We start from the raw sequence: 26,855 nt of genomic DNA, 5'->3' as shown, positions 1-26,855 counted from the left end.
TCTTATGACTATTCTCGTAATGTTATGACTTTATTCTCGTAATTTTATTCTTGTAATTTTACGACGTTATTCTCATAATTATGACTTTATTTTCATAATGTTACGACTTTATTCTTGTCATTTTATGACTATTCTCTTAATGTCACGACTTTGTTCTTGTAATTTTACGACTTTATTCCTTAAATAAAAAAATCTGTAGCCTGGCCCTAATACTCCGTCGTAGTAGAACTAGCCACATTAGCGGTTAGTAGCGATGGTGAGATGAAGCCTCATGGAACCGTTTGACCTAATTGCTTCAACGATCCAAACAGTTCATGAAGCTTCGTGTGAACGTGTCTCCACCTACTGGTGGAAAGAAGAACTACAGTTAGTAATATAATCTGGGATATTTTTGGCAAATGTTTTTCTAGTTTATTTCGTCAAACCGATCATCGGGGAACGATGAACGGTTTGTACTGAACTGAAATCTCAATTACAATGTAATTTATGGTTGACAATAAACAGACTGATAATGACATAAAGATGAATAGAAGATTTTGAGTTTGTTTTTGAAACCTGTTAAAAAGTTTTTTTATTTTTCCCTTTAAATGTCTAAGGTACTATTTAATGTATCCCAAAATGTGTTATATTATCTATTTTGTTACTTACCCAAATATGTAGGTTCTGCCAAAAGTGACGTGTGACTGGAAACGAATAGAAGAACGTTCAATAGTTTCAGGCATGGACCTCCAATCCAAAATAAAAGCCAGGGAATCTCTATAAAACTGAAAAAACTGAAGGTCCTCTTTGAAACAGTTTTGTTTGAGTGTTTACATCCGTTTTAGGAAACGGGCAAATCTTTAAAGCTGACCTGCACTAGCAGAGCTACAGCCACGCCCATGGGGCATCGCTGTGTTGCCATAGCAACGACTGCTTTATATTTTATTTGTAGCTTCATGTTTATTTAACAAAGAAAATATTTCGTTTGTGAAATATTTAACAAACTAAATGTTTAATTTGGAGCTAAATATTTATTAAAACAAGCTAAATATTTAAAAATGAGCCAACTAAATGTTTAATTTGGAGCTAAATATTTATTAAAACAAGCTAAATATTTAAAAATTAGCAAAGTAAATATTTAGTTTGGAGCTAAATATTTATTTAACAAAGTAAGATTTCTATAAACGAATGGATCACATAGGGAAAATAACTGCCTTATTTCTCTCCTAAAATGCGCTAATTAACCATAAATTTTGCTCCTAATTGAGGACTGTTGAACTTTGGCGCTCCATAGAATTTTCCGTTGGAAATGTATTTTTCTGTTACCTGAATGTTTGTGATTCCAGTAATGAAATGTTTCACCTGCAGTAAATCCAACATGTCTGACACCTGTGAAACCAGGGGCCCTCAGAGCGAGCAGCGCGGCCCCGCAGAGCCCGCGGCCCGCAGGTTAGGAACCCGGGGGGAGGAGCAGCAGGAGCAGGAGGAGGAGGGTGGGCTTCATCCCGATGTTTTCCCACCGTGGATCCTTCATCCAGGCCCTGCTGTGATGCCTTCCCGGGCCGCTGGCAGTTCTCTCCCTGCAGCAGGAAGCAGGCCGGAACGGAAGGGTTAGGCTGACAGCAGCTCCCCTTCCCCGGATCTGGAGCGCTCCCAGCCCGCCTGGAGGAGTAGGATGGAGCCGGTGAGGCCTGCGGAGCTCCGCCATTAGAGAGCCGATCAGAGGTGAGGAGCTGCATGCATCCTTTGTCTGAGCTGCAGGGAGGAGCAGCAGGAGCAGCAGGGTGGGTTCGGATCCAGCGCAGGTTCTGTCCGGGAGGGTTAGGAAGGCATCAGGCCTGGAGCTGCAGGTCTGTTTATCCAGCTGTTTGCTCCGTCACTCTGATATGTTATCTCCCATCAGCTGGATTTCATTCAGAAAATGAAGGTTTCCATAGCAATAAGAAGAATTTCCCACTTTTCTTTATTAAAAGTCTGTTTTTTACATAAATAGTCAACTTTAATGGAAAGTTTGGTGGAAGGAAAAACGTGGTAGAAAGAGAGCAGAAAGGCAAGGATGAGGTAGCCCTCTGATTGGCTGATAAACCCACCAATCAGCAAAGAGGAGCCTCCCCCGCCCTGCATGTAAGAGGAGCCCAGAGCAGGAGCCACGTTTCTTTAAAAAAATTAATTAGGCTGCAAGTTTAAAAGTTGCTGTTTTATATAAAGCGCAAACTTTATAGTGAACTTTATAGTGAACTCAGTCAACTGACCAACTGGACAGAGGATGACTCCGCCCCCACTGCCATCTTTGTTAATAGTCGCCGCTGTCAGTTGGCGACAGCAAATCCCATAATGCTTTGCGAGGAGAGCTCTCTGTGCAAAGCATTCTGGGATACATCTGCCTCTTCTGAGGCCTTTCTTTTCTCATGCACTTCGCAGACACTTTTTCCCTTCCGACTCTCTGCCATTTTCAAAGAACGCAGAAAAAGCTAACGGAGGACGAGCGCGTAGGACGGCCTTACATAAACAGATCACCAGAATGATTGACAGTTAGGAGGACCACTGATTGAGATGATCCACCCGGAAATAAAAGATCTTCCTCTATACCTTTAAGTTGAAGGGAAGGTTTGCAGGTTAATGTTTTGGTCCCAATGTTAACTGAGGGTTAGCATCGCTACTTAGCAGCTTCTTTGGCCACCTCTCTATAGAGCGGGGACTTTATAGTGAACTGACCATTTGGACCATTTGGATTTAGTCGTCTGTTTTGGTTAGCGGCAGCCTATGGCGACAGCGGGCCGCTGTGACATGATGTCCACTTATTTGGGTGATCCACCTGGAAATAAAAGATCGTCCTCTATACCTTTAATGTGACCGCTGATCTCTATTTATTCACTGGATTGCTGGTAGACGGAAAAAACTGAAGCCACCTGCCGCCATCTTGGTACTCCCCACTCTCATGGTGTTTGCGCCATAAAAATGCCTTTAATGTAATTAATCACTGTAACAATGTAATAAATCCATGTATATTACATGTTCATCATCAATTTAGCTCTTTTGGCTCATCTTTATCATTTTGCTCCATTAACACATTAATTTTGTGATTTATTTGTATAATATGTTATATTACATGATTTATAGACTTCATTGACTTCATAATAACTATGCAATGAGATCTGCCTATTTATTTATTCTAAGTTAATCTACTGATGCTGTGAAACAGCCAGTCTGTGTCAAAGTGATGAATTTATGTTTATTTTAAAAGTCTTCAGTCCCTGAAAATGAGAACATCATGGTTGCTCGATGCTGTAGCGCACGGATTGTTTACATTGTGACGGTCTAATTAGGGAGTACCAATATGGCGGGCCGGTGGCTTCACTTCACCCTCACTACCGACGATCAATCAGCCATCCAGGGAATAAACAGAGATCAGTGGATGTGATGTTCAGACGGTCTAAGAATATGGGGTGCCCTTTTGTAAAGTTAAAGCTGTCAAAATTTTTGGATGTTTAGCATTTTTTAAGAGAAAAGTAAGGAAGTTATTTTTTCCAAGCAATTCTTTTCACTATGTCATTCATTGATTGTTAGAAAGTAAGTTCTGAACTACATTTTAGTTCATTGTTAGTCAGTTAAAAAAATAATTGTCAGCAAGCTTAATATTTAAAGCTAAATAATTAGTTTAAAAAATAAATATTTAGTAAACTAAATATTTGATTTGCCGATTAAATATTTAGCTAGTACCAGGCTAACTACATATTTAGCTAGCATCAAGCTAAATATCTTTTTAACAAATATATATTGCTTATTTAGTTTGTTGAATAAATATTGTTGCTAGCTAAATATTCAGTTTGTTAAATAAATATTGATGCTAGTTAAATATTTAGTTTGTTAGATATTTAGCATGGTGCTAGCTGAATACTTTATTTGCAAATCAAATATTTAGCTTGTTAAATAAATATTTATCTTAAAACAAAATATTTAGCTTGTTAAATAAATATTGTTGCTAGCTAAATATTCAGTTTGTTAAATAAATATTGATGCTAGTTAAATATTTAGTTTGTTAGATATTTAGCATGGTGCTAGCTGAATACTTTATTTACGAATCAAATATTTAGCTTGTTAAATAAATATTTGTCTTAAAACTAAATATTTAGCTTGTTAAATAAATATTGTTGCTAGCTAAATATTCAGTTTGTTAAATAAATATTGTTACTAGCTAAATATTTAGTTTGTTAGATATTTAGCATGGTGCTAGCTGAATACTTTATTTACGAATCAAATATTTAGCTTGTTAAATAAATATTTGTCTTAAAACTAAATATTTAGCTTGTTAAATAAATATTGTTGCTAGCTAAATATTCAGTTTGTTAAATAAATATTGTTACTAGCTAAATATTTAGTTTGTTAGATATTTAGCATGGTGCTAGCTGAATACTTTATTTACGAATCAAATATTTAGCTTGTTAAATAAATATTTGTCTTAAAACTAAATATTTAGCTTGTTAAATAAATATTGTTGCTAGCTAAATATTCAGTTTGTTAAATAAATATTGTTACTAGCTAAATATTTAGTTTGTTAGATATTTAGCATGGTGCTAGCTGAATACTTTATTTACGAATCAAATATTTAGCTTGTTAAATAAATATTTGTCTTAAAACAAAATATTTAGCTTGTTAAATAAATATTGTTGCTAGCTAAATATTCAGTTTGTTAAATAAATATTGTTACTAGCTAAATATTTAGTTTGTTAGATATTTAGCATGGTGCTAGCTGAATACTTTATTTACGAATCAAATATTTAGCTTGTTAAATAAATATTTGTCTTAAAACTAAATATTTAGCTTGTTAAATAAATATTGTTGCTAGCTAAATATTCAGTTTGTTAAATAAATATTGTTACTAGCTAAATATTTAGTTTGTTAGATATTTAGCATGGTGCTAGCTGAATACTTTATTTGCAAATCAAATATTTAGCTTAAAACAAAATATTTAGCTTGTTAAGAAAAATAATATTATTTTACAAACTAAATATTTAGTTAAAATAATAAAAATTGAGTTAAGAACTTTGATTTTTATAGATGAATGAATGACATAGTGAATTTGCTCCTATTAAACACTAAATAATATTGCTTGTGATTTTTCATAAACGGCACCCATAAAGAGCCATCATGGCGTCTCTGGGTTCAGCTGATCGTCACGTCTGACATCCTGAGGAACGGAGGGAAAATAAAAGGGCAGAAAGTGAGGAAGAACGGCGGGGAGGCCCCAACCCACGCGGAGCCACAGGAATGTCACCGTCCTGCTGGGGGACAGGAAGCTGGTGTCTCTCACCAGGCCGCCTCATTGTTCTTCAATCACGCTAATGGCTATTTCAGGACGCGGTGGGCGGGGCTTAGCAGGGCAGTCCAAACTGAAAGTTCATCAGGACCCAATGTGGAGAGACTTTCCTTCACATTACTGCCAGACGATGACCTAAAACAAAGCTTTTCATCAGTATTAGTGTTTAACTGGGGCTGATCCTTGAAAAAATAATAATTTAAATACAACCAGACCCGCAGTTGATTTATAAAACTTAAACAGAGACTAAAACTGAATCCTTTGGAGAAGAAATAAAAATCATTTTCAGGTCAGAATTCTGAAAAAACAAAAAAGTCAGAATTCTGAGATTAAGGTTAGAATTCTATAAATAGAAGTGTTGCAACTAACCAGACCCAGCAGTTAATTTATAAAACTTAAACAGCGACTAAAACTGAATCCTTTTGAGAAGGAAAAATAAAATCATTTTCAAGTCAGAATTCTGAAAAAACAAAAAAGGCAGAATTCTGAGAATAAATCCAGAATTCTGAGATTAAGGTTAGAATTCTATAAAAAGAAGTGTTGCAACTAACCAGACCCAGCAGTTAATTTATAAAACTTAAACAGCGACTAAAACTGAGTCCTTTTGAGAAGGAAAAATAAAATCATTTTCAAGTCAGAATTCTGAGAAAAAAGACAGAATTCTAAGATTAAATCACGAATTCTGAGATTCAAGTGAGACTTCAGAGGAAAAAAAGTCAGAATTCTGAGATTAAGGTTAGAATTTTGAGAAAAAAAAGTCAGAATTCTGAGATTAAGGTTAGAATTCTATAAAAAGAAGTGTTGCAACTAACCAGACCCAGCAGTTAATTTATAAAACTTAAACAGCGACTAAAACTGAATCCTTTGGAGAAGGAAAAATAAAATCATTTTCAAGTCAGAATTCTGAGAAAAAAGACAAAATGCTAAGATTAAATCACGAATTCTGAGATTCAAGTGAGACTTCTGAGGAAAAAAAGTCAGAATTCTGAGATTAAGGTTAGAATTTTGACAAAAAAAGTCAGAATTCTGAGATTAAGGTTAGAATTTTGACAAAAAAAAGTCATAATTCTGAGATTAAGGTTAGAATTTTGAGAAAAAAAGTCAGAATTCTGAGATTAAGGTTAGAATTTTGAGAAAAAAAAGTCAGAATTCTGACTTTTTTCCCCATATTAAATTGAAATAATATTTAAAAACAGTTAACTTTTTACATTTTTTTAGTGGCCCTAATCCTCTTCTGTATACATGACAATAATAAACTAAGTATTTAGTAAAAAGTGAGAAAAAACATAAAAATGTATTTTATTCATAAAATCTCAGCAACCTTGCTTTATTTTTCAATGAATTGAAAATACAAAAATGTTCATATAAGTTTATATGAAGATTTTAGGGTTTTATCTGCTGCCATATAAATATTCCCATTGTAGTCTGACCAGCGACATCCAATCCGATTTTTCCTGAAAATCAATATATAAAGCTGGATGTAAGCAGAGCCGGGAGGTGAAGCTGTGGATTAGGAAAAACAACCTTCTGTCCAGATTAAATCTCCCCTTCCTTTCCCTGGATTAATCTTGATGCTAAACCTTCCATCGGACTTCATTGGCGTGTCGTTATTTTTAGAAAAAAAAAATAAAGCCACAGCTGTTAAGCACACTTTGATATGACGTTACGACGCATCCAGATATCAGTTCGCTGCTGGTCGGCTCCGTGCTATTTTTACCCGCTGGGTTCATGTGTTTAATAGCTGCTGAAAATGAACTATAAAATATTAATAACCACAATGACTTCATCCTTGAACAAAGGGAAGGATCATTTATCACATAAAGACTTTTCTTTATGTTTTTAGACATTCCGTTGGACCTGATTTACTTTATCTGATTATAAGATTTGTTTAAGGATAGAAATGTCATGTTTGGTTTAAGGTTTCTAACCCACATGCAGAACACACAGACACAGGAGAAAAAGTTCAAAGTGTTATTGAAACAACACAGTTGAATAAAGAATAGATCCAAGGTATAATCAGATCCAGGACTGGTCACGACTGGGTTCACTGCAGAGGGGGACAGAGTGGTTAGCTGATGTCCAGGTAGTTTGCAGAGTTAGAGAGTGCAGGTCTGTACCTGTTCTGGAGTTTGAGCAGAGCGGCAGAGAGGGGGAACCAGGAGGGTCCAGAGGCTGTCGGCAGGCTGAGGGCTTGGCGGAGGCAGATTCTGGTTTGAGAGTTTGCAGGCAACAGGTTTGAGTTTCCCTTTCAGATTCTTCTGAGATTGGGCAGGCAGGTCTTTGACAGGTTTGATTCTCCGGGGTTCTTCAGAGATCCGACTGACAGATTTCCAGCAGAGAAACTCTTCAGGGTTTCAGGTTTCAGGCAGGTTCAACCTGGGAAGCAGAGAGGACAAAACAGATTAGGTTCAGGTTCAGGTTTTCTGAGAGTCAGAGATTCAGACAGGCAGGTTGGCTCAGGCTTGCTAACCATAACTGGCAAACACTCTGGCGTCAGAGTGTAGCTCTCCACCTCCTTAAGTACTGGTCTCCTGATGAGCAAACGAGCCGCAGGTGGTGCAGTCAGCTCCAGCTCCAGGAGACCTAGAACGTCCTCTGGTGGAGAAAAGTAGAGAGACCTCCAGATCCCAACAATTAAAATGTAGTTATGTTAAAACAACCATAAGGAATAGAACTGTTGTTTTTCATTTCATGCTTTGGTTCTGTAATTGGGAAAAAGTATTCAACTATTCACCCTAGTTAAATAAACAGAGATGGATGGATTTCACTCAGTCAGCACATTTTTTCCGATCTTTGCAAACAGAGAACAGTTTGTCATACGGCCCTCATGGCACTGTAATCAGCCCTGTTCTGATCTGGACAGAGTTTGTCTTTCTTACTTATGTTGATGAAAAACTGCGAAGGTTGTGTCAGAGCAAAAACAAATAATACACACTTTAACAAACCTTGAGAAACAATTTGGCTTGTAGTGGGATTAAATATGTTTTGTGTAACTCACTCAGACATTTTCTCAGCCTTGCAGGTGAAACAAACTGAGTAAAAACATTTTGAACTGGATAAATAGCATAAATAGAAATCTAAATTTTCCGACCACAGTACCACCTTTAAAGGAATAGTACACCCAAAACATGATTAGCCTTCATTTTCTACTCACCCCCATGCTGAACAACACTCTGGAGTACTTTTTTGATATCTCAAATGCATCTGGAGATCTGGGAGGCTTCTTGCTGTCTGCTGACATTCAAATAATGGAGGTCTATGGCGCCCGAGGCAGAAAGGTCCATAAAAGTCCACAAAAAACGTGTCAATATTCCTCCATACTGCTCGTCCAATGTATTCCAAGTGTCCTGAGTGGGTAGCATCCAGAATTTACTCGAAACGAAGTCATTTAGAATGTTTTTAGAGCATAAACAGTAGTGTATAGGATTTCCTGAAAGCGCGTTCATGAGTCTACGGAAACCGCGGCAGACCAAACCAGATGAAAGTGCGCATTCAGCGTCTGCTCTGCCGATAATGCAAGCGTAGAAGAAGAAATGTGCTGTTTACCTGTGCAAAGAAAGAAACAACGAAAGAAAAATGTCTGAGGACTTCAGTGTTGAGGAAGAGCATGAGTTCTTTGCCGAGCTGAATGCGCACTTTCATCTGGTTTGGTCTGCCGGTTTCCGTAGCGTCGTGAACGCGCTTTCAGGAAATCCTATACACTACAGTTTATGCTCTAAAAACATTCTAAATGACTTCGTTTCGAGTAAATTCTGGACGCTACCCACTCAGGACACTTGGAATACATTGGACGAGCAGTATGGAGGAATATTGACACGTTTTTTGTGGACTTTTATGGACCTCTCTGCCTCGGGCGCCATAGACCTCCATTATTTGAATGTCAGCAGACAGCAAGAAGCCTCCCAGATCTCCAGATGCATTTGAGATATCAAAAAAGTACTCCAGAGTGTTCTTCAGCATGGGGGTGAGTAGAAAATGAAGGCTAATCATGTTTTGGGTGTACTATTCCTTTAAGATCAAGGTTTGGTACCTGTGACCTTGGGTAGTTCCTGGTATGTGTGGAGAACCTTACCAGATCACACAGATAAGTTGGTAAGAATTAACCGAGGCCCTGTTGCAGATTAAATACAGTTTATTCAGTTCACAAGTTCCTATGGACAAAAATAACCAGATTAAAAGAAGGAGTCTATGCTGGCCCTGGAAACCTTATAGCTAAAACCGTTTGGGGGAGGAAGAATAAAAAATAACACAAACTCAACTAAATACTACGATGTAGTATTACGGCTAGGCTAGGAAGGGCTAGGCTAATATTCCGTCGTAGTTGTACTGTTTTTTTGTTTTTTGAATACCAGCAGGTCATAATGAAAATGAGCTTAAATGATGATTTCTGACCATCTTTCTTCTCCTTCCTCCCTCTTATCTTTCTCCTGTAGGTTTGGGCCCTTTCCTCTCAGCGGGTTATTCGCCGGTCGTCTCTGTCCACCTGGACAGATGAATGGACTAACTGATGCGTCCTCTCTCCTTCCTTTAGTTCTTACCCCTCCTGCCTCTTCCTTGTTGCGCCATGATGGAGTTCTGGTGGAGTCACACACCTGCTGAGCTAAGGAATGCCACAGTTTGGATCCTGACTCCCAGAGGTTTCTGACAGTGGAACAGTTCCCGACAAACTGACATGAAGCTTTGGATAAGAACTCATTAGAGGTTTTCTCCATTCAACCGTCTCAATGAGATGAACCTGAGAACTCCTCTCTGTCTGCACCAAAGACTTCTTTTTTTCTCTTGAACCCTCTCCGCCAACCTCCACCATTCGCCCATCCCTCACAACCGCGGTCCTCCCCCCTCACCCCCGTCCCCAGTCACCCTTGAACTCCTCTGCCCCGTCCTCCCCTCTCCATCATCACCACAGCCCCCAATCCCCCCACCTCCACCAGCTCTCCTCACCTCCCACTTTCTCGTACGCCTCGGCCACGGGGATGGCGGCGGCTGCTACCGCCTCTTCCTCCTCGCCACCGCTCCAAGCATCCGCGGTACCCAACGGTAGTGCCCGCGAGCACCTGCAGGCGGTGAGGCGCCGCACCCCGCACAGTCGGCCATACACGGTGGGGCCGGACAACTTGGGCAGTCTGTCTGTGCAAGTTGCATCCGTGTCCTCAACGTCCTCGTCGTCATCGGCTTCCTCCTCTTCCGGGGCCCAACCAGAATCAGCCGGGATGGGACTCCAGCGCGCCAATAGCGACACGGACCTGGTGACCTCTGAAAGCCGCTCCTCGCTCACCGCCTCCACCTACCAGCTGACTCTAGGCCAAGGCCACCTGGTGATCTCGTGGGACATAAAGGAGGAGGTGGACGCCACAGACTGGATCGGCCTGTACCACATCGGTGAGCTACTGAATTTGATCAATATTGAAAGTCAGACTGTTTCAACAAAGTTTCTTCTTATTGGCAAATCTTCTGCTAGTTTTTTGGAAGTTGATTCATCTGGACTGAACTGTTGGACCTGGCACTGCATGAAAAGTGAGATTTTCGTCCCCGTAAACCCCCGTAAACTCCCGCAGATCTGCCTGATTTTCGTCAGTTTCCGACAATTTGCAACCCGTGCTTGTCCGCGTTTGTCGTGCCACAAATTGTCGAAAACGTACCGTGACGTATGTGGAGAGCGATCAGCTGTACTAATGGCCCTAATTAGCATATGAATGCAGCAAACCCGCGCGGCTGGCCAGGTCTGGCTTGAATAACCTACTCAGTATTGGCTGAAACCACTATTCTCAAACAAGTGAAATCGCTCGTGATTGGCAGCAAAACCACACGTGGCCACGCCAGGCTTTAATTTTCTTACTGAGTATTGGACGGAACCACTTCTTTTTAAACAAGTAAAGTCGCTCGTGATTGGTTGGCATATATATATATTTACATATATATATTTATTCATTCATATATATATATATATATATATATTCATATATTTATTCATTCATATATTTATTCATTCATATATTTATTCATTCATATATTTATTCATTCATATATTTGTTCATTCATATGCTGTGTATTTATGTTATCCTAAACTACTACACAATTATTATGCTACCATCAAGGACATGAATGAATTTATACAGGAAATGAAGATTTGCCGGGAAGCTGTTTATGCAAAGAAAGAGCTTTATTAAAACACACACAACTATATACAACGCGTATCCAAACACATGCGTTTCTAAAAATTCCAACTCCGTGAACGGTCTGTTTGCTTCCTCGGGGTTGGAGGTAACAGGCAGCATTCCCTCCGAGGCAGGTCCGATGTGCAGACGCATACTGTGCGTGGCCCTGTACTTCGACATCGCTTGTAACCGGGACTGCAGCTTAACACGGAGTTCAGTGAGATCCGGCCTACGAAATGGCGGCGACCGTACAATCCATCCAGAGACACCGCCGACGACGCCATCTTCTTCGTCGGACGTCGATGGTGGCGGACTTCCAGAGTTCCACTTCCTCATCTGCCAGCACACTCTGCCTCGCCTTCAGCAGCTGAAAAAAAACAAAACAATGAATCAGCGCACTGCATATGGACACAACACATCAATCAATGCACCTGAAAAATAGTCACCAAATAAAGTCTTACCCTCTTTCTTCTGGCCCGACTCCGAGCAGATAGCCTGGCAGCCTCCGCACGCCGCGTGCTGGCTAGCAGCGTGTATCTGAAGCTCCTGCGTACCGTCTCATAATACGTCTTACAGGCAGCTGGAAAACAATTAAATGAGAGTGGTATGAATAAAAAAAAAATCAAACGCAAGTCACAGTAACAAGGAAGGAGAAAACATTAAAACAAGTCACTTACACACAATGTCGTCTTTATCAACATCGTGCAAATCCGAGCAAATAGGAGGTCACCGCCTCATTGTGAGGCGACTGTAGTCTGTGAAAAAAAAAAAAAGTACAGCTATGATCGGTATCCATCCGTATCCATGTCCTTTTACCGCAGAATGAAAGCATATTCTTTAAACCTTACCCCTGCTCCGGTTCATAGCGCCTGCAATTAGTCTCCGAGTTGTTAAGACGGCATAATGCTTCCTGTGAATCACAAAAAATACACTTTAATAAAGCTTTAGGCTAGGCTGCTTTTAGCTTACCTAGCTAGGCTAGGTTGTCTTTAGCTTGCCTAGCTAAGCTAGGCTGCTTTTAGCATAGCTACCAGTAATCGAACATATATTTACCGCTAGCGTGGCGTTGTGCACCCGTCTTCTCTTCCTTGAGTTCGTAGCATCGAATTCTCCAGCTGAGTGAGGCGCTCATTCATGTCGGCAGTATGTTGGGCAAGCTGACGAGACAGTCCGCTGATAGCAATCAGCAGTTTCTTCTCGTCAATCTGCGGGCTGGCCGAAAGTTGTGGACTAAGAGCAGTTGGAGGCGAGTTGAACGCGAGACGTCGTGCAGCCACTGTTCACGTAACAACAAAATACAAACACGGTAAATGGAGATGAAGCTCTTCTGAGTATAGTAACACAAACATGTCTGCTAATATGCTGGTCTCGCGAGAAGTCGTAGTGCACAAAAGCTTACACGTGATTGGACGATGGGGCCGAAGGCTCATCAGGCTCCTCCAATCACATACGACGTCATTGTTATACGGAAGGACTCGCGAGAAGAGCTCGCGTCGCTCCATTCTGGAAGGTGGCGGTAATGCACCTATAAATTGTTTGCAATTGCAATTGTTTGTCTCCATAAGATTGAATTTGAGCAGGTGGACATTAGAGATAATAAATGCAACAACAAGTTTTTGAATCAATATTCTATAAATAATATGTACCCAGGAAGAACAAAAAGCACAGCTCTCTTACAAAATTTTAAGAAATCTATGATAGTCAAAATTAGGACAAATTATTTGAAATTCCCAATTCCTCCTAAATATAAAGAATTACAGTTTAAAATAATAAATAACATATATCCTTCAAATGAGTTTTTAAGAGAGAGATTTAAGTTTAATGTTGAGAATTGTGGCTTTTGTACAACTCAATTGGAAACAACTAAACATCTTTTTTATGAATGTAAAGAAGTATTAAACTTATGGGATCAACTTCGAACCTTTCTGTCTTCTAAAACAATAAATTTAGATTTTATTTCATGGCAAAACATTCAATTCGGTTTATCCATTAAAGAAAAAAAATTTGGAATTTTTAATCAATATTCTAATAATTGTAACAAAGTATTATATCCATAAATGTCGCTATGCAAAATGCTCCCTCTCAATCTCTGCTCTCAAAAATGAACTTTCCCTTTTCAAAAGATGTCTGAGAAAGATGCAGAATTTAAATGCAATTAAATTGTTTGAGTTAATTGAAGAATTTCAGTTGGTAGTCCCCACTGATTAATTTACTTTAACTACTATTATTATTTTATTTATTTTTATTTATTTTATTTTATACTTTGTTCCAGCCTGTGCATTTAATTTTATTTTTCAAAAGCAGGAGTTGTGATATTTCTTCTTGTATTGAAATATTTGTTATTGACTTGTTATTTGAGATTGTTATTTTTTTCTTATATATTCAATAACAAAAAAAAAAAAAAAGTGGAAATCTAAAAAAAAAATTAACCATTACAGCCAACTGATTCTGATTAAAACTAATTTTTGAAGTAAATTATTTTGTGTATTTTTTTTACATAACATTTGCATACACAGTAATCTAGCGTACTTTAATTAAATAAATCAATTCAAGCTAAAATGTAAGAGTCTATAATTAGGCTATACTGAGCCTGATCTATTTCTACCATCTATTTGGGGGATATTTATTGCCACACTTTGGGCCACTTAATACCAATTTAGCATGCTGACCTATGTCCTTATGACCACAGTGTACCAATCTTCTGATGGCTACTTCCAACAGGATAATGCGCCATGTTATAAAGTGAATCATCTCAGAATCATTTCTTGAAACTTTTCCACTTAAGTAATTGTGAATTGAGCATATTGACAGACAACATTTTATTTTTTATCTTAAATGCAAATTTAAAAAAAAATAATTACTGCTCTAAATGTATTGCTCTGTCAGCTAAAGATCTGTTTTGGTCTCTATACTTTAATTAAATAAATCAATTCAAGCTAAAATGTAAGAGGCTATACCTGATCTCTTTGTATCAGAGATTTTCTTACCCAGGGTTGCAGAACATGCTGTATAGCTCACAGCATGTTCATTTACATGTTAAAGCCTCCCCTAGAATTCCATGGGGGGGAGGCATGGGGGGAACACTGCCTAAGAAATTCCACGTCAATTTCTGACAATTTACGGGAGTTTTCGACGAAGCCTGCAAATTGCCGTAAACTGCCGCTAACCTGAAGTTCCACTCAATCTACAGTGCCGTATATTGACGAAAATCCCACTTTTCATGCAGTGTGGGTCGGGGTCTTAGGCCTCCAAGTTCTCTGGTCACTGATGTTCTCCGAGTCTGAGACCAAGACTCCGAGACCCTAAAACATGGACTCTGTTGTCCTTAAGCCACGTTGTCACTTTTTCGATGGCTCATTGGGAGATATTGTCCATCTGGAAGACCTGATTGTGCCCATGGTTTAATCTCTGGTTTAATCTTCTGATGTTGCTTTTATTTATCCATATTATGTTCTCTCTACATTGTTGAATCCATTTTGTGAAGTGCACCAGTCCCATCAACACAACATGCTGCTGCCACCTAGTGCTTGATAGCTATAACTCTCCCCACACTATATACTCCTGCTCTGAGGTAGCGTTAAGACAGAGTGGGGTGTGCAAGAACTTTTTGGATTGGGCCGAGTTTCAGCCTCATCGTGCGTTTATGTCGTGTAGTGTACAGGGTGTAACGAGGGACAGTAGATCGCATCTGAGTGTTGGGCCATGCAGTGGAAGAACATGCATTGGGAGCTACGAACGTTTAAACCCTGCGGTTTTGTCATACAGCTGTAGCTAAGTATGAAGATTGAAAATATCGTAGAGTGCATCCCCAGGCATACACTGTGCAATTTTTTTGCCCTTTTTTGGCCGATTCCCCAGTCGTGCTTGAATTTTTCAATCTGGCCAAGTATTGTAGTGTACAGGGTGTAACGAGGGATGATTAGCCTCTAACGACCACCTCCCGATCAGGAATCGTAAGTTCAGGAGAAAATTAAACATGTTTGAAATTCAGTCGTAAAGTCCTGCTGTTGAAACAGAGCTACGACCATCTATGAGCAGATTTACCAGATCCTTGGGCACTCTGCATGTGCAAACAAGGGAGTTGTTGTTCTTCTTCTTCCAGATGAACAATCCGACCAGCGACATCTCTCGGCACTAAGTTCGACGTATGGTTTTTAGACGTACAGTTTGAGCAAGTAGATGACATCAGAGCGTTGGGCCGTACTGTGGAAGAACAAACATTTTGAGCTGCGAACTTTTAAACCCTGTGTTTTCTTCGTACAGTTTGAGCTACAGTTGAGTACAGTGATATAGGTATAGTGTATGCCTGTCCTCCTTACTTAGCACTGTAACCATCTGACCTTACTTTAAACTCCCCTGGAAGGCGGCCATTATGCCAAAGCTTGTAGACTCTCTGAGCCGGCAGGGTCTCTTAAGGATCTGCTGGCGGCTTTCCATAGTCCTTAAAGCACTGCGTAAAATCAACATCTTCCATGTTGAGGGGAAACCAACATCCAGTAGATTTGAATACAGAGGAGCCATTATCCTGCCGTATGAATTCACACCGTCGCTCATCGTGCAAATTCCTTGCCTAATGTCAGAGGATGGAGATTTATGCAAAAACGCACCATTATGTCCCCCTGTTTATCCAACGGATATTTTGACTTACAGCTAAATCAGCCCACTCCTCTGTGGCTGTTGAACCCATGGCTTCTTCCTCACCGAGTCGCCTTAGAGCCAATGCTGGTTCTGGACTGGTTTCACTGGGAATAACGGCTCCCTACTAGCTTCAACAGCACCTTTGTGAGGTCTTTAAATTTTGCTCTGACGTGTGTTTCACGTGCACTGGAGCAATTTGCAACCAAGTGTGAAGCGGCCGAGATGGGGATCAACAAGTCCAAATCCGAGGCCATGGTTCTCCACCGGATAAAGGTGGACTCCCTTCTTCAGGTCAGTCCTTGTCTCAAGTGGAGGACTTTTAGTATCTCAGGGTCTTGTTCACGAGTGAGGGACGGATGGAGCGTGAGATTGATAGATGGATCGGTGCGGCATCGGCATTGATGCGGTCGCTGTATCGAACTGTGATGGTGAAGAGGGAGCTGAGTCCGGGGGCAAAGCTCTCGATTTACTGATCCATCTATGTTCCCACCCTCACCTATGGTCATGATATCTGGGTAATGACCGAAAGGACAAGATCGCGAACACAAGCAGCTGAAATGAGTTTCCTTCGCAGGGTGGCAGGGCGCACCCTTCCAGATCAGACGAGGAGCTCAGTTACCCAGGAGGAGCTCAGAGTAGAGTCACTGCTCCTCCACATCGAAAGGAGCCAATTGAGGAGGCTCGGACTTCTGTTCCTGATGCCTCCTGGTCGCTATCTAACTATTTCACCTCCAGGTACCTGGAAATATGACCCAAAGGCGAACCATCTGAGGTACCAATCATGATGTCCAGGATTTATTTTCAGACAGTGAGAATTGTATTTAGTATTATGTCTTCAATACAGAGGCCTCTTTAGGTGTAATGAACAGTTCTGCAACACCAATGCCCCCGTTTTGCCCTTGTCTAGAACTGCCCATGCCCTAAAAATCTGTATTCTGAATCTCCTTTTTACCAAACCCGTATCACTGGGATCTAAAACGTAGAGATGGACCCAACAGGGAGATATGCAATCCCTCTTCTTAGTGGGCTAAATGCCATAGTCTGATCTACGAACAATGCCGCCATGGTCTTGGCCCAGATCTGAAGGTAGACGGATAAATGTGAGTTTATCAAGGTGTCCGAGTCCAAATATGAAGCAGTTTGTTTTCTGTTTCCACAACCTGGAATTGAATCATATAGACATAAAGCACATCTTTAGAGCCAATGGGAGTACAAGGGTGCCCTCTGAGCTGCCTTTACATAAAGAAAGGGAAGAGCAGGGCATGGCCTTCAAGTCTATGGCTACATCTTAACAAACATACTTTGAATTCTGAAAAGATGGAATGATTCCTGACGTGTTTCCACAGATGAAACAAGCGTGGCCAACGTCTGGGAGTCCAAGAACCGCGGGGTGAATGGTACCCAGAAGGGACAGGTTCTGTGGAGGCTGGAGCCAGAGCCCTACTTCATGGAGGGTGAGTGAAGTCTTTAAACCATTACTCCTGTATTGGCCGTTGTCTTCATCCATTGCATTGTGGGAAATCCATGTCATTTGATTGTTTTATGGAAGGAAAAGCCTGGAAGAAGGTTGAGCAAATTTCAGAGATTTGACTCTTCAGGACGTTCGTGTTAGGTCCAGTCTGCGACATCTTCTTCATCCCAAATGTGAAGCAGACCTGACCTTTGGTCCCGTTTACTGAGATGTGAAAAGTTCCTTCTCACAGTTAAAGATAAATTATCTTATTTTATCCCTAGATGCTTTCCAATGTTTCATGACTAACTGGTGTAGATCTATGCTGCTCTAATTGGACAGGAATATGTCTCAAATATATGGAAGCCAATTTCTACCACTTTGATAAAAAAAAAAAGTCTTAATTATTAGAATCAGAAAAGATTTATCGCAAAGTGTTTTTTACGCATATGAGAAATTTGAGGTGCCACCTGTAGATCTACAGCTTGTTTATGAAGAGGATAGTTACAGTCCGGAATTATCTCTATAGTTCTGCTGCTATAGGCTTAGACTGCTGGAGGACATAGGGACCCCTTTTTCATCATTCTGCTTCATTCTATCTCTATTCTCCCACTCTGCAGAATCTGTTAGTTCAATCTCTAAAGTTCTGCTCTCTCTGCTTTTTCTCCATACATCCAATCACGCTGTTTTATTTTCCGAATTCGTCAGGTTTTAGTTGTATTTTGTTTATAAAACAACAACAAAAAAATCCTTCACTTGTGCCACTACACACAGCTTTAAAAAAAACTCTGTGCCCATTTAACGAGTATCTTATAAAAGAATGATCAGGATTTTTTTCACAGAGAATTCAATATTTATAGGGAGAGGATTCTACAACCCAGTTGACAGGGCAAGGGATGCATAAAATTTCAGGTCTCTATCTATAACAGTTCCAGAGCTGTGGGGCTTTGAACTTTTGGTGTCACCAGCGTCTCCAAATGTGCCAGATTGTGCCATTTGACCCATAGAATAACACTTAAGCATTTTGATGGCCACAAAACATTTGTAAAGCAAGTATTTTCTCACTTTCTTTAGAATCAGTAATGGATATATATGTGTATAACAAAATGTAACATTTATTAACCTAAAATAACTATATTTTACTATATATTAACTATCAATCTATAAAACCCAGTAAAACTGCTGAACTTTTGTAAATTCTGAGTTATTAGTTGTAAACACTATATAAACGGTCGCTGAATGCTGAGGTGAGTTTTGAGATGTTAAGGTCAGACGTCCAGTAAAGTGAGTCCAGATGCTTCTGCTGCTCCTGAGTTCAATGCCAGAGAGCAGCTTTGCTATATTAGCTGTGATCAGCGGGTAGAAAGTAGTTAGAATCTATGTTGAAGTGAGAAAGTCCTCCTGAAAACATGGTCTGTGCAGTCAGTTCATCCAGATTACCATCCTGCCTTCAAAGATTATTTCTTTTTTTTAATTCTTTTTTTCTTAAAAGAAAAGAATTAAAGAAAAGAAAAAAAGAGAGAAAAAGAAAAAAAGGGAAAAAAAGGGGGGAAAAAAAGGCCATTTCTCAAGTCACCACAATGCAAGTGCGAACTTGTGTCCTCGCCAAGTCCGTTCTTGAGAAGAACACAGGAAAGTCTGGACTCGGGGAGAACGGGAGCACGCAGCATAAATCTAGGTCTACTGGAACAGAAGCGTACTGATGACATCACCACATTCAAAACTCGTCTGGAGCTGCATTTCACCTCCTGTTATTAATAGTCTCTAGATAATAATAAATTATGACTTTTATCATTTAGTGGGGGAATAATAATGAACACAGATAAACATAAATCCAAAGTAAAACAATAAAAAACATTGCTAATAAACAGTTTCAGAGGAGTGATTGTAGCGCTCTGCATCGGCAGTGCTGTGTCTGACTCCCTGCCAGCTCCTCTGATTGGTTGATGAGGCGCGTCCAGCAGCTAAAGTTCAATGTTTTAAACTCCAGCAGCTGCTGCTTCTCACATTTTGAACACTGGAGTGAAATCTCCCAAACACAGGGCTTATAATTTCTAATAGTTGTAGTAAAGTGCGTACAGTGTACGCCCGTACGCATTGCTGGCTAAAAGCAATGCGTGAAATTCTAATTTGAAATTCTAATTTCATCTGAGTGGCAGAAATGGGCTTCCATATGCATATTGTGGAGGATGACATGTATAAGCATAAGAAGTCTTTAAATAGCCTTAGTTATAAAATCATTTTAGGTGGTCTTTGATATGGAAAATCCCTGCTTTTAATTGGTTTTAAAAGGAGACAGAGATTAGATGGATGATAGATAGAATGGATCAGGCTTCTTCCTGCTCTTATGATTTCAGACTCGTCAGAAGCCATCAAGCAGCCCTGACCCACCAGGTACCAGAGACTGGTACCTGGTGGGTCAATCTTAGAATTCTTTGTAAGCCAAAACAAGGCTTTGCTGGTGCACTCTATAAAGCTTTAAACTCAACACTATTTCTGACATTTTGAATTGAAAAAGCTTCCTGGATGGAAGAGAAACGTCTTCAAACTTGGAAGCGAAGTCCATTAGGTTGTTTTTTGGAATGACTATAACCTGGATGACTGAGAACCTTGACCAGCAATAGTGACGGTGGCCCCTGGAACTAAATATGGGGCCTCATGTCCCCCCAGCTGCTGGTGTCTAGTTTCCCCGTCCTTTAACTGTTTCTTCCCCTATAGTTCTAGAATAAACATCTTTAGGAACCTGCTGGAGCAGGAACAGATTTTAAACATGATTAAAACCTCTTGGTTTTTCTCAGCAGGCGGATGATAACCGCTAGCTAACGCTAAAGTCATGTGTCATGGGGTCGTAGGGTCAGCTCCTTGTGTTACTTCCAGCTGCCTGCTGAAGCTAGGAGAATATATTTAGCTACAGAAACGGTCGCCTCTGGAAACTGGAGATGTTTTTTTTCTTTTCTTAATTCTGTTCTGGTTAACCGTCAGAATGGGCCGTCTGTCTACAGAGCTTTGGTTGCCCTAGATGAGAGCTGGAACTACGTTTGCTTCACTTGTTGAATCACCATCATTTATCACATTTAGTGGTTTTTCTGTTTACCATGCTGCACCAGGAATTATGTAGCTATCCACTGTCACAGATCATTTCTTATTGGTGAGATGTTAGCCTAATATTCTCATCGTCATCTAGGAAGTATAAAAGGTGTAAAGTCTCCTTGACGTTTTCTATTTTAAGAACACATTAAATAAATACTTTCAGTTGCTAAGTTGCTTTTTTTTTGCTCTTACTGATAGTCAATAAGGACCAAATAAGCTACTCTGGTAGCTATGGCTTAGCATTAGCTTAGCATCAGCGCAGTCTGTGTTCTTGCCTGACTTTATGACCCAGGCTAACATTAGCTAAGACTTAGCCTATTCGCATCTGCTTAGCATCAGCACATTAGCTCCTTACTTGACAAGAAAGTCCAAGCTAAAACCTGAACCTTAGCTTAACTTTAGCTTAGCATCAGCGAGGGGCTCCTTTGCTTCCCCATTGGTCAAGTCTAACAATAATGTTTAGCTTAGTGTTAGACTTGATGGTTCAGGCTAACCCTGACGGTTAGCGTATCATATGCTCAGTGTTGTGTTCTTGCCTGAATTAATGACGTATGCTTAGCATCAGTACAATAGCTACTTGTTTGACTAGAATTTTTCAGGCTAAAACTAAGGGTTGCCTAGCCTTAGCTTAGCATCAACATAGTGCTCCTTTGTTTCACCTTTTGGTCAAGTCTAACAATAAGGGTTAGCTTAGTGTTAGACTTGATGGTTCAGGATAAAACTGATGGTTTGCTTAGCATAAGCTCAGTGTTGCTCTTGCCTGACTTGATGGCCCAAGCTAACATTAGCTAAGAGTTAGTTTAATGGCGTAAGCTTAGCACAGTAGCTTCTTGTTTGACAAGAAAATTCAAGCTAAAACTAGGGCGTTGCCTAGCCTTATCTTAGCATCAGCATAGTGCTTCTTTGTTTAACCTTTTGGTCAAGTGTAACAATAAGGGTTAGCTTAGTGTAAGACTTGATGGCTAGGCTAACACTGATGGTTAACTTAGCATAAGCACAGTGTTGTTTTCGCACCTGACTTGATCCCAGGCTAACATCAGCTAAGACTTAGCCTAATAGTAAATGCTTAGTCATCAGCCCAGTAGCATCCTGTTTGACAAGAAAGTCCAAGCTAAAACTAAGGGTTAGCTTAGCTTTAGCTTAGCATCAGCGTAACGCTTCTTTGGTTCACCTTTAGCTTCACTTAAAGGTGAAGTTAGCTTAGTGTTTGACTTGATTGTTCAGGCTAACTAACCTAAGGCTTAGCTTAGTGTTTGCTTAGCATAGGCGTAGTGTTGTCCTTTTGCCAGTCATTAAGGTAACTGTTAGAGAAGGGTTAGCTTAGCATTAGCTTTGCGTTAGCACAGTCTGTCTTTTCCGTTAGAACTGCAGGCACTAAATGTAAACAGCACTCTTAGGTCCTTTCCATCAAAGAAAGCTTCAAATTGGAATAAATAATAAAACTTTGGATTTCCTTATAGTTATAATAATCTGAAATTGAATTATGTCAAATCGTGTTTTATTGATTCAAAAATTTATCAATTAAAAACACGATAATTTTCCTAAATTCAAGAGTGATTTTAAACGGCAAACAGTTCAGCTTTCTCTATTGGAATCTGTGTTTTTGAAGTGCAGCATTAGTTTCCTACGGAAGAGGATTAGTTCCACTGAAAAAATAAAAAAAGGTTTTAGTATAATCTGAGAAAAAAGTCACAATTCTGACTTTTTTCTCAGAATACTGACTGCCTTCTGACAGCTTTTGCTCTTCCATTAATCAAATAGCATCAGCAGCGACCCTCAGGGACGGAAAAAGTCGCCTAACTCCATCACAGATCCACAATTCTGAGATTAAAGTCGGAATTCTGAGATTAAAGTTGGAATTCTGAGATTAAAGTTGGAATTCTGAGATTAAAGTCAGAATTCTGAGATTAAAGTCGGAATTCTGAGATTAAAGTCAGAATTCTGAGATTAAAGTAGGAATTCCGAGATTAAAGTTGGAATTCTGAGATTAAAGTTGTAATTCTGAGATCAAAGTCGGAATTCTGAGATTAAAGTCGGAATTCTGAGATTAAAGTTGTAATTCTGAGATCAAAGTCGGAATTCTGAGATTAAAGTCGGAATTCTGAGATTAAAGTCGGAATTCTGAGATTAAAGTCGAAATTCTGAGATTAAAGTTGTAATTCTGAGATTAAAGTCAGAATTCTGAGATTAAAGTTGGAATTCTGAGATCAAAGTTGAAATTCTGAGATCAAAGTCGGAATTCTGAGATTAAAGTTGGAATTCTGAGATCAAAGTCGGAATTCTGAGATTAAAGTCGGAATTCTGAGATCAAAGTCGGAATTCTGAGATTAAAGTTGGAATTCTGAGATTAAAGTCGGAATTCTGAGATTAAAGTTGGAATTCTGAGATTAAAGGCTTTTTTTTTTCCGATATTAAGCTGAAATAATATTTAAAAATCAGTGAACTTTTTTAATTTTATCAGTGGTCCCAATCCTCTCCCGTAGATTCCATTTTCTTGAGATAAAAACCTCAAACAATCCGAATTATTTTGCTGTTTGTTCAGCGTTGTTTTTTCTGTGTTCTCTTTGCAGCTGAGACAAAGATCTGTTTCAAATATTATCACGGCGTGAGCGGAGCATTAAGAGCAACAACTCCTTGTATCACTGTGAAGAACCCAAGAGTACCGGTAAGTCCGCGCTCGTAACACCTAGCATGGCTGCGCTTTGCTCTCTTCATCGCCACCACCACTCTGTCAGGCTCATAGATCCTGATTTCCTTTCCTGGAGGCTCCTTATGCAGAAAGATCAGAGACATTAAGGCTGAAAGGCATCATGACAGAGCCACTACCGTGCTTTCCTGACTCTTACACGCCTTCTCTGACTGATGTGTAGATTTATGCATTTTAAGCAGAAACACAACAATGAAACACTTTAACTGAGGTTTGCTCTCCACTTTCACAAACATTTAGGATCGGTTTATTGGTTTTTTTCTCCCATTGATGTTCTTAAAGCTCATTTCAAATGTTCAGGTAAGGAGCGAAAGCCAAGCGGACGAGCAGTCGGGAGGCGAGCTTTGCAGAAAACTGGTCAGCTTCACGCTATCAGGTAAGAGGAGCCCTGCCATGGCAGTGTTTAGGATGCCGGATCAATATGCTGATATGTGTTTGCGGTTTGAAGACATCCGGGCCGTGGGGTTGAAGAAAGGGATGTTTTTTAACCCCGACCCCTACCTGAAGATGTCCATCCAGCCCGGGAAAAGGAGCGGCCTCCCCAAATTCACTCACCACGGCCAGGAGAGGCGCTCTACCATCATAGCCAACACCATCAGCCCTGTGTGGCACGGGGAGGTCAGCACACTCTCAACAGCTTACAGTTTTTCTACCGTCTTATTTTTCCATAAAAACCAATCGCCGTTACGTCTAATCATGATGCCTTTAGGTGTTTCTTTTGAAAATGCATTGGTGTCTCTGTTTTTGGTAGAAGTACACCTTCGTGGCTCTGATGACGGACGTCTTGGAGATTGAAGTGAAGGACAAGTTTGCCAAAAGCCGACCGATCATCAAGCGCTTCCTGGGTCAGCTGGCCGTCCCCGTGCAGAGGCTCCTAGAGGGGCCGCCAGAGTGAGTTCCCACTGACCCCAGGTTGAGCGTTGGTTCTGCGGGATGTTTCCCCTCATGTGTGTGTTTGGTGGCCCACAGGGACCATCAGGTCAGCTACAGCTTGTGTCGCCGCCTGCCGACCGACCACGTCAGCGGCCATCTGCAGTTCAGAGTGGACATCACGTCCAGCGGGCATGAAGGTGTGTTGTGCTCTGCCATAGATCAGCCAATCAGAGGATTCTCTGCTTCTGACCCAGTTTCTGGCAAACTCTGCATCAGAATTCGATTCAGTTTATTTCTATAGTGCAAATTCACATAAAGCAGACATAGAAAAAGAAGCATAGATACAAAAGGCAACTGTCAACCAGCTCCACAGACGGCCCCGTCCAGGAAACACACAGCCAGGCAGACGAGCTCCGAGCCAGCTCCCATGTCAGAGGATGAAGAGAGCACATCCAGTTAGTCACAGTCAGAGAAACAGGACTACACTGGAAAAAGAAGAGCAGAACGTTAGAGATCGAACTAACAGATACTACAGAACGGGAGAATAGAGATAGAATGAACTCTTCAAAGCATATTATAAACTGTTTGAATATTCAGCCAACGACACCTCTACCGTTCAGATCAGTACAATGTCCGGCTTTGTAGATAATCACCATGAATGGTAATATTCTACACAAACACAACGTTCTTCCTTTAACTTCTTTTTGAGAAGACTAGAAGTAGAGATCTAATTGGTTCAGTTCAGTTTATTCATCTAGTGCCAATGCACAACATACAACGCAGGTAGAATGAATCAGAGTGAGGAAAAGTGGTCCTCCAGCTGTCTAAGCCTATAGCAGCCTATAGCAGCCTATAGCAGCATAACTGTAGAGATTAGAGCTGCGACTAATTACTTTTTTGCAAATATCGCTAACTTTTAAAATTAATCATTTAATAATCAGATCGCCAACGGGTCCTTAAAGAGGATTTTTTTTTTCACACGCTTTCATTTTTTACAAAATGAAAGCTAAAACGTTTCCTCCTAAGGAGTTCCAAATAGAGCATATTGACAGACGGAAATTCTTTTTTAATCTTAAATGCTTTTTTTTGTACAGTTTTGATATAATTGCTGCTCTACATGGGTCGCTCTGTCAGCTAAAGGCATTTTAACAATTATCGATTACTAAATTAGTTGACTATTATTTCAATAATCGATAAATCTTATTGTTTCAGCTCTAATAGAGATAGAATGAAGCAGAATGATGACAAGGGGTCCCTATGTCCTCCAGCAGTCTAAGCCTATAGCAGCAGAACTATAGAGATAGAATGAAGCAGAATGATGACAAGGGGTCCCTATGTCCTCCAGCAGTCTAAGCCTATAGCAGCAGAACTATAGAGATAGAATGAAGCAGAATGAGGAAAAGGGGTCCCTATGTCCTCCAGCAGTCTAAGCCTATAGCAGCATAAATTCTAGGAACCACTAGTAAACCTGCAGATTGAGAGCGAAGTGCTCTGTTAGGAACATCAGGAAAAATCAGATCTCTGATATCAGATGGAGCTTGGCCATTTAAGGCTTTATATGTGAGAAGGAGGATTTTAAATTCTATTCTAGAGTTCCTGACTCTCCTTCCTTCTACCCAGATGCCATGGGAACCATCCTGGGCAGCGGAGACCCCGGCAGCCCGTCTGATGATGAAGACCTCCCTCAGGCCTCTTCGTCCTCCCGTGTCACGGGCGAGTCCTCCCCCACCGGTTCCGACGACGGCCCCCTGTTGGTGAATGGCCTTTGTTGCTACGGAGACGACAGTGTGTGGCATGAGCCCGGACATATGGGAGGCGGCGATCTGCCCGCCGCCGCTCCAGGGGTCCACACCAGTCGGCAGGTGTCCCTCAACGACTACCTGGACGCCATCGGGGCCCCGTCGGGTCCTGGGGACCGGCCCTCGCCGGTGCCGTTGCCCAAACTGCGCTCCAGCTTCCCGACGGACACGCGGCTCAACGCCATGCTGCACATCGACTCTGACGAGGATGAGGAAACGGCGGGGCAGCAGAGGGAGCAGTCACAGGAGAGGACAGAAGCGAGCGGATCGCCGGCGCCGCAGAGCGAGGGTTCGAAGGAGGGCGCCGGAGCGGCAGCAGAGGAAGGATCTTCTGCTGCTGCTCAGCCTGCAGACGCACCTCTAGAGGCTGGAAACGAAGGAGCAGCTGAAGAGGAAGATCAGGGCTCTGCTCCAACAGGACCATCAGTGGGCGGAGCTGAGGAGGCGTCCGGGGCCTCAGCTGGGCTGACTGAATCCTCCACAGGTACCAACTCTTCCCAGACGCCTGGAGCTGAGGCCGCTGCTGCCGGTCCACCGGGGGGCGCCGTTCCAGAATGTTCCTGTCAGGACCAGAGCAGCAGGATGGGAACCTGTAGCTCCTCCCTCGGTCCACTTTCACCCATCCAGGTAAGCGCCAGTACCTTCGGCAACTCCACCGCCGACATCTTGGAGCTCATCTTCAGTTCCCCTTGTCTTCCACCAGGAGGTCGAAGTGAGGAAAGAGCTCGCTCCGAAAGCGGAGGAGGAAGGGGCGGAGTCATCGAGCAGCGAGGCGAACGGCCCGGCGAGAGCATCGGCTCCGAGCGGCAGCAGAGGAGGAGGGGGAGGAGCCAGTTCTGAGGCTGGT

The 26,855-nt window shown here is 41.1% G+C and overlaps 1 protein-coding gene across 1 annotated transcript; it reads left to right on the top strand.

Annotated features, from left to right (window-relative positions):
- Positions 1-1,436: 1,436 nt before the first annotated feature.
- Positions 1,437-26,849, top strand: LOC119777542 (E3 ubiquitin-protein ligase HECW2-like; the record flags this gene model as incomplete). The annotated part of the gene is made up of 10 exons (XM_038276444.1): positions 1,437-1,704; positions 9,730-10,675; positions 17,436-17,543; positions 23,200-23,294; positions 23,637-23,712; positions 23,785-23,954; positions 24,088-24,227; positions 24,306-24,406; positions 25,830-26,635; positions 26,712-26,849. Coding segments are annotated over exons 2-10 (2,040 nt in total), but the record flags the coding sequence as incomplete, so codon positions are not given.
- Between the last annotated feature and the right edge of the window lie 6 nt (positions 26,850-26,855).

Source organism: Cyprinodon tularosa, unplaced genomic scaffold (genome assembly GCF_016077235.1).
Source record: "Cyprinodon tularosa strain WSP-4 unplaced genomic scaffold, ASM1607723v1 ctg1244, whole genome shotgun sequence".
NCBI lineage: Eukaryota > Metazoa > Chordata > Actinopteri > Cyprinodontiformes > Cyprinodontidae > Cyprinodon > Cyprinodon tularosa.
The sequence above is the reverse complement of the archived record's forward strand: the minus strand, read 5'-3'. Positions and strand labels throughout refer to the sequence as shown.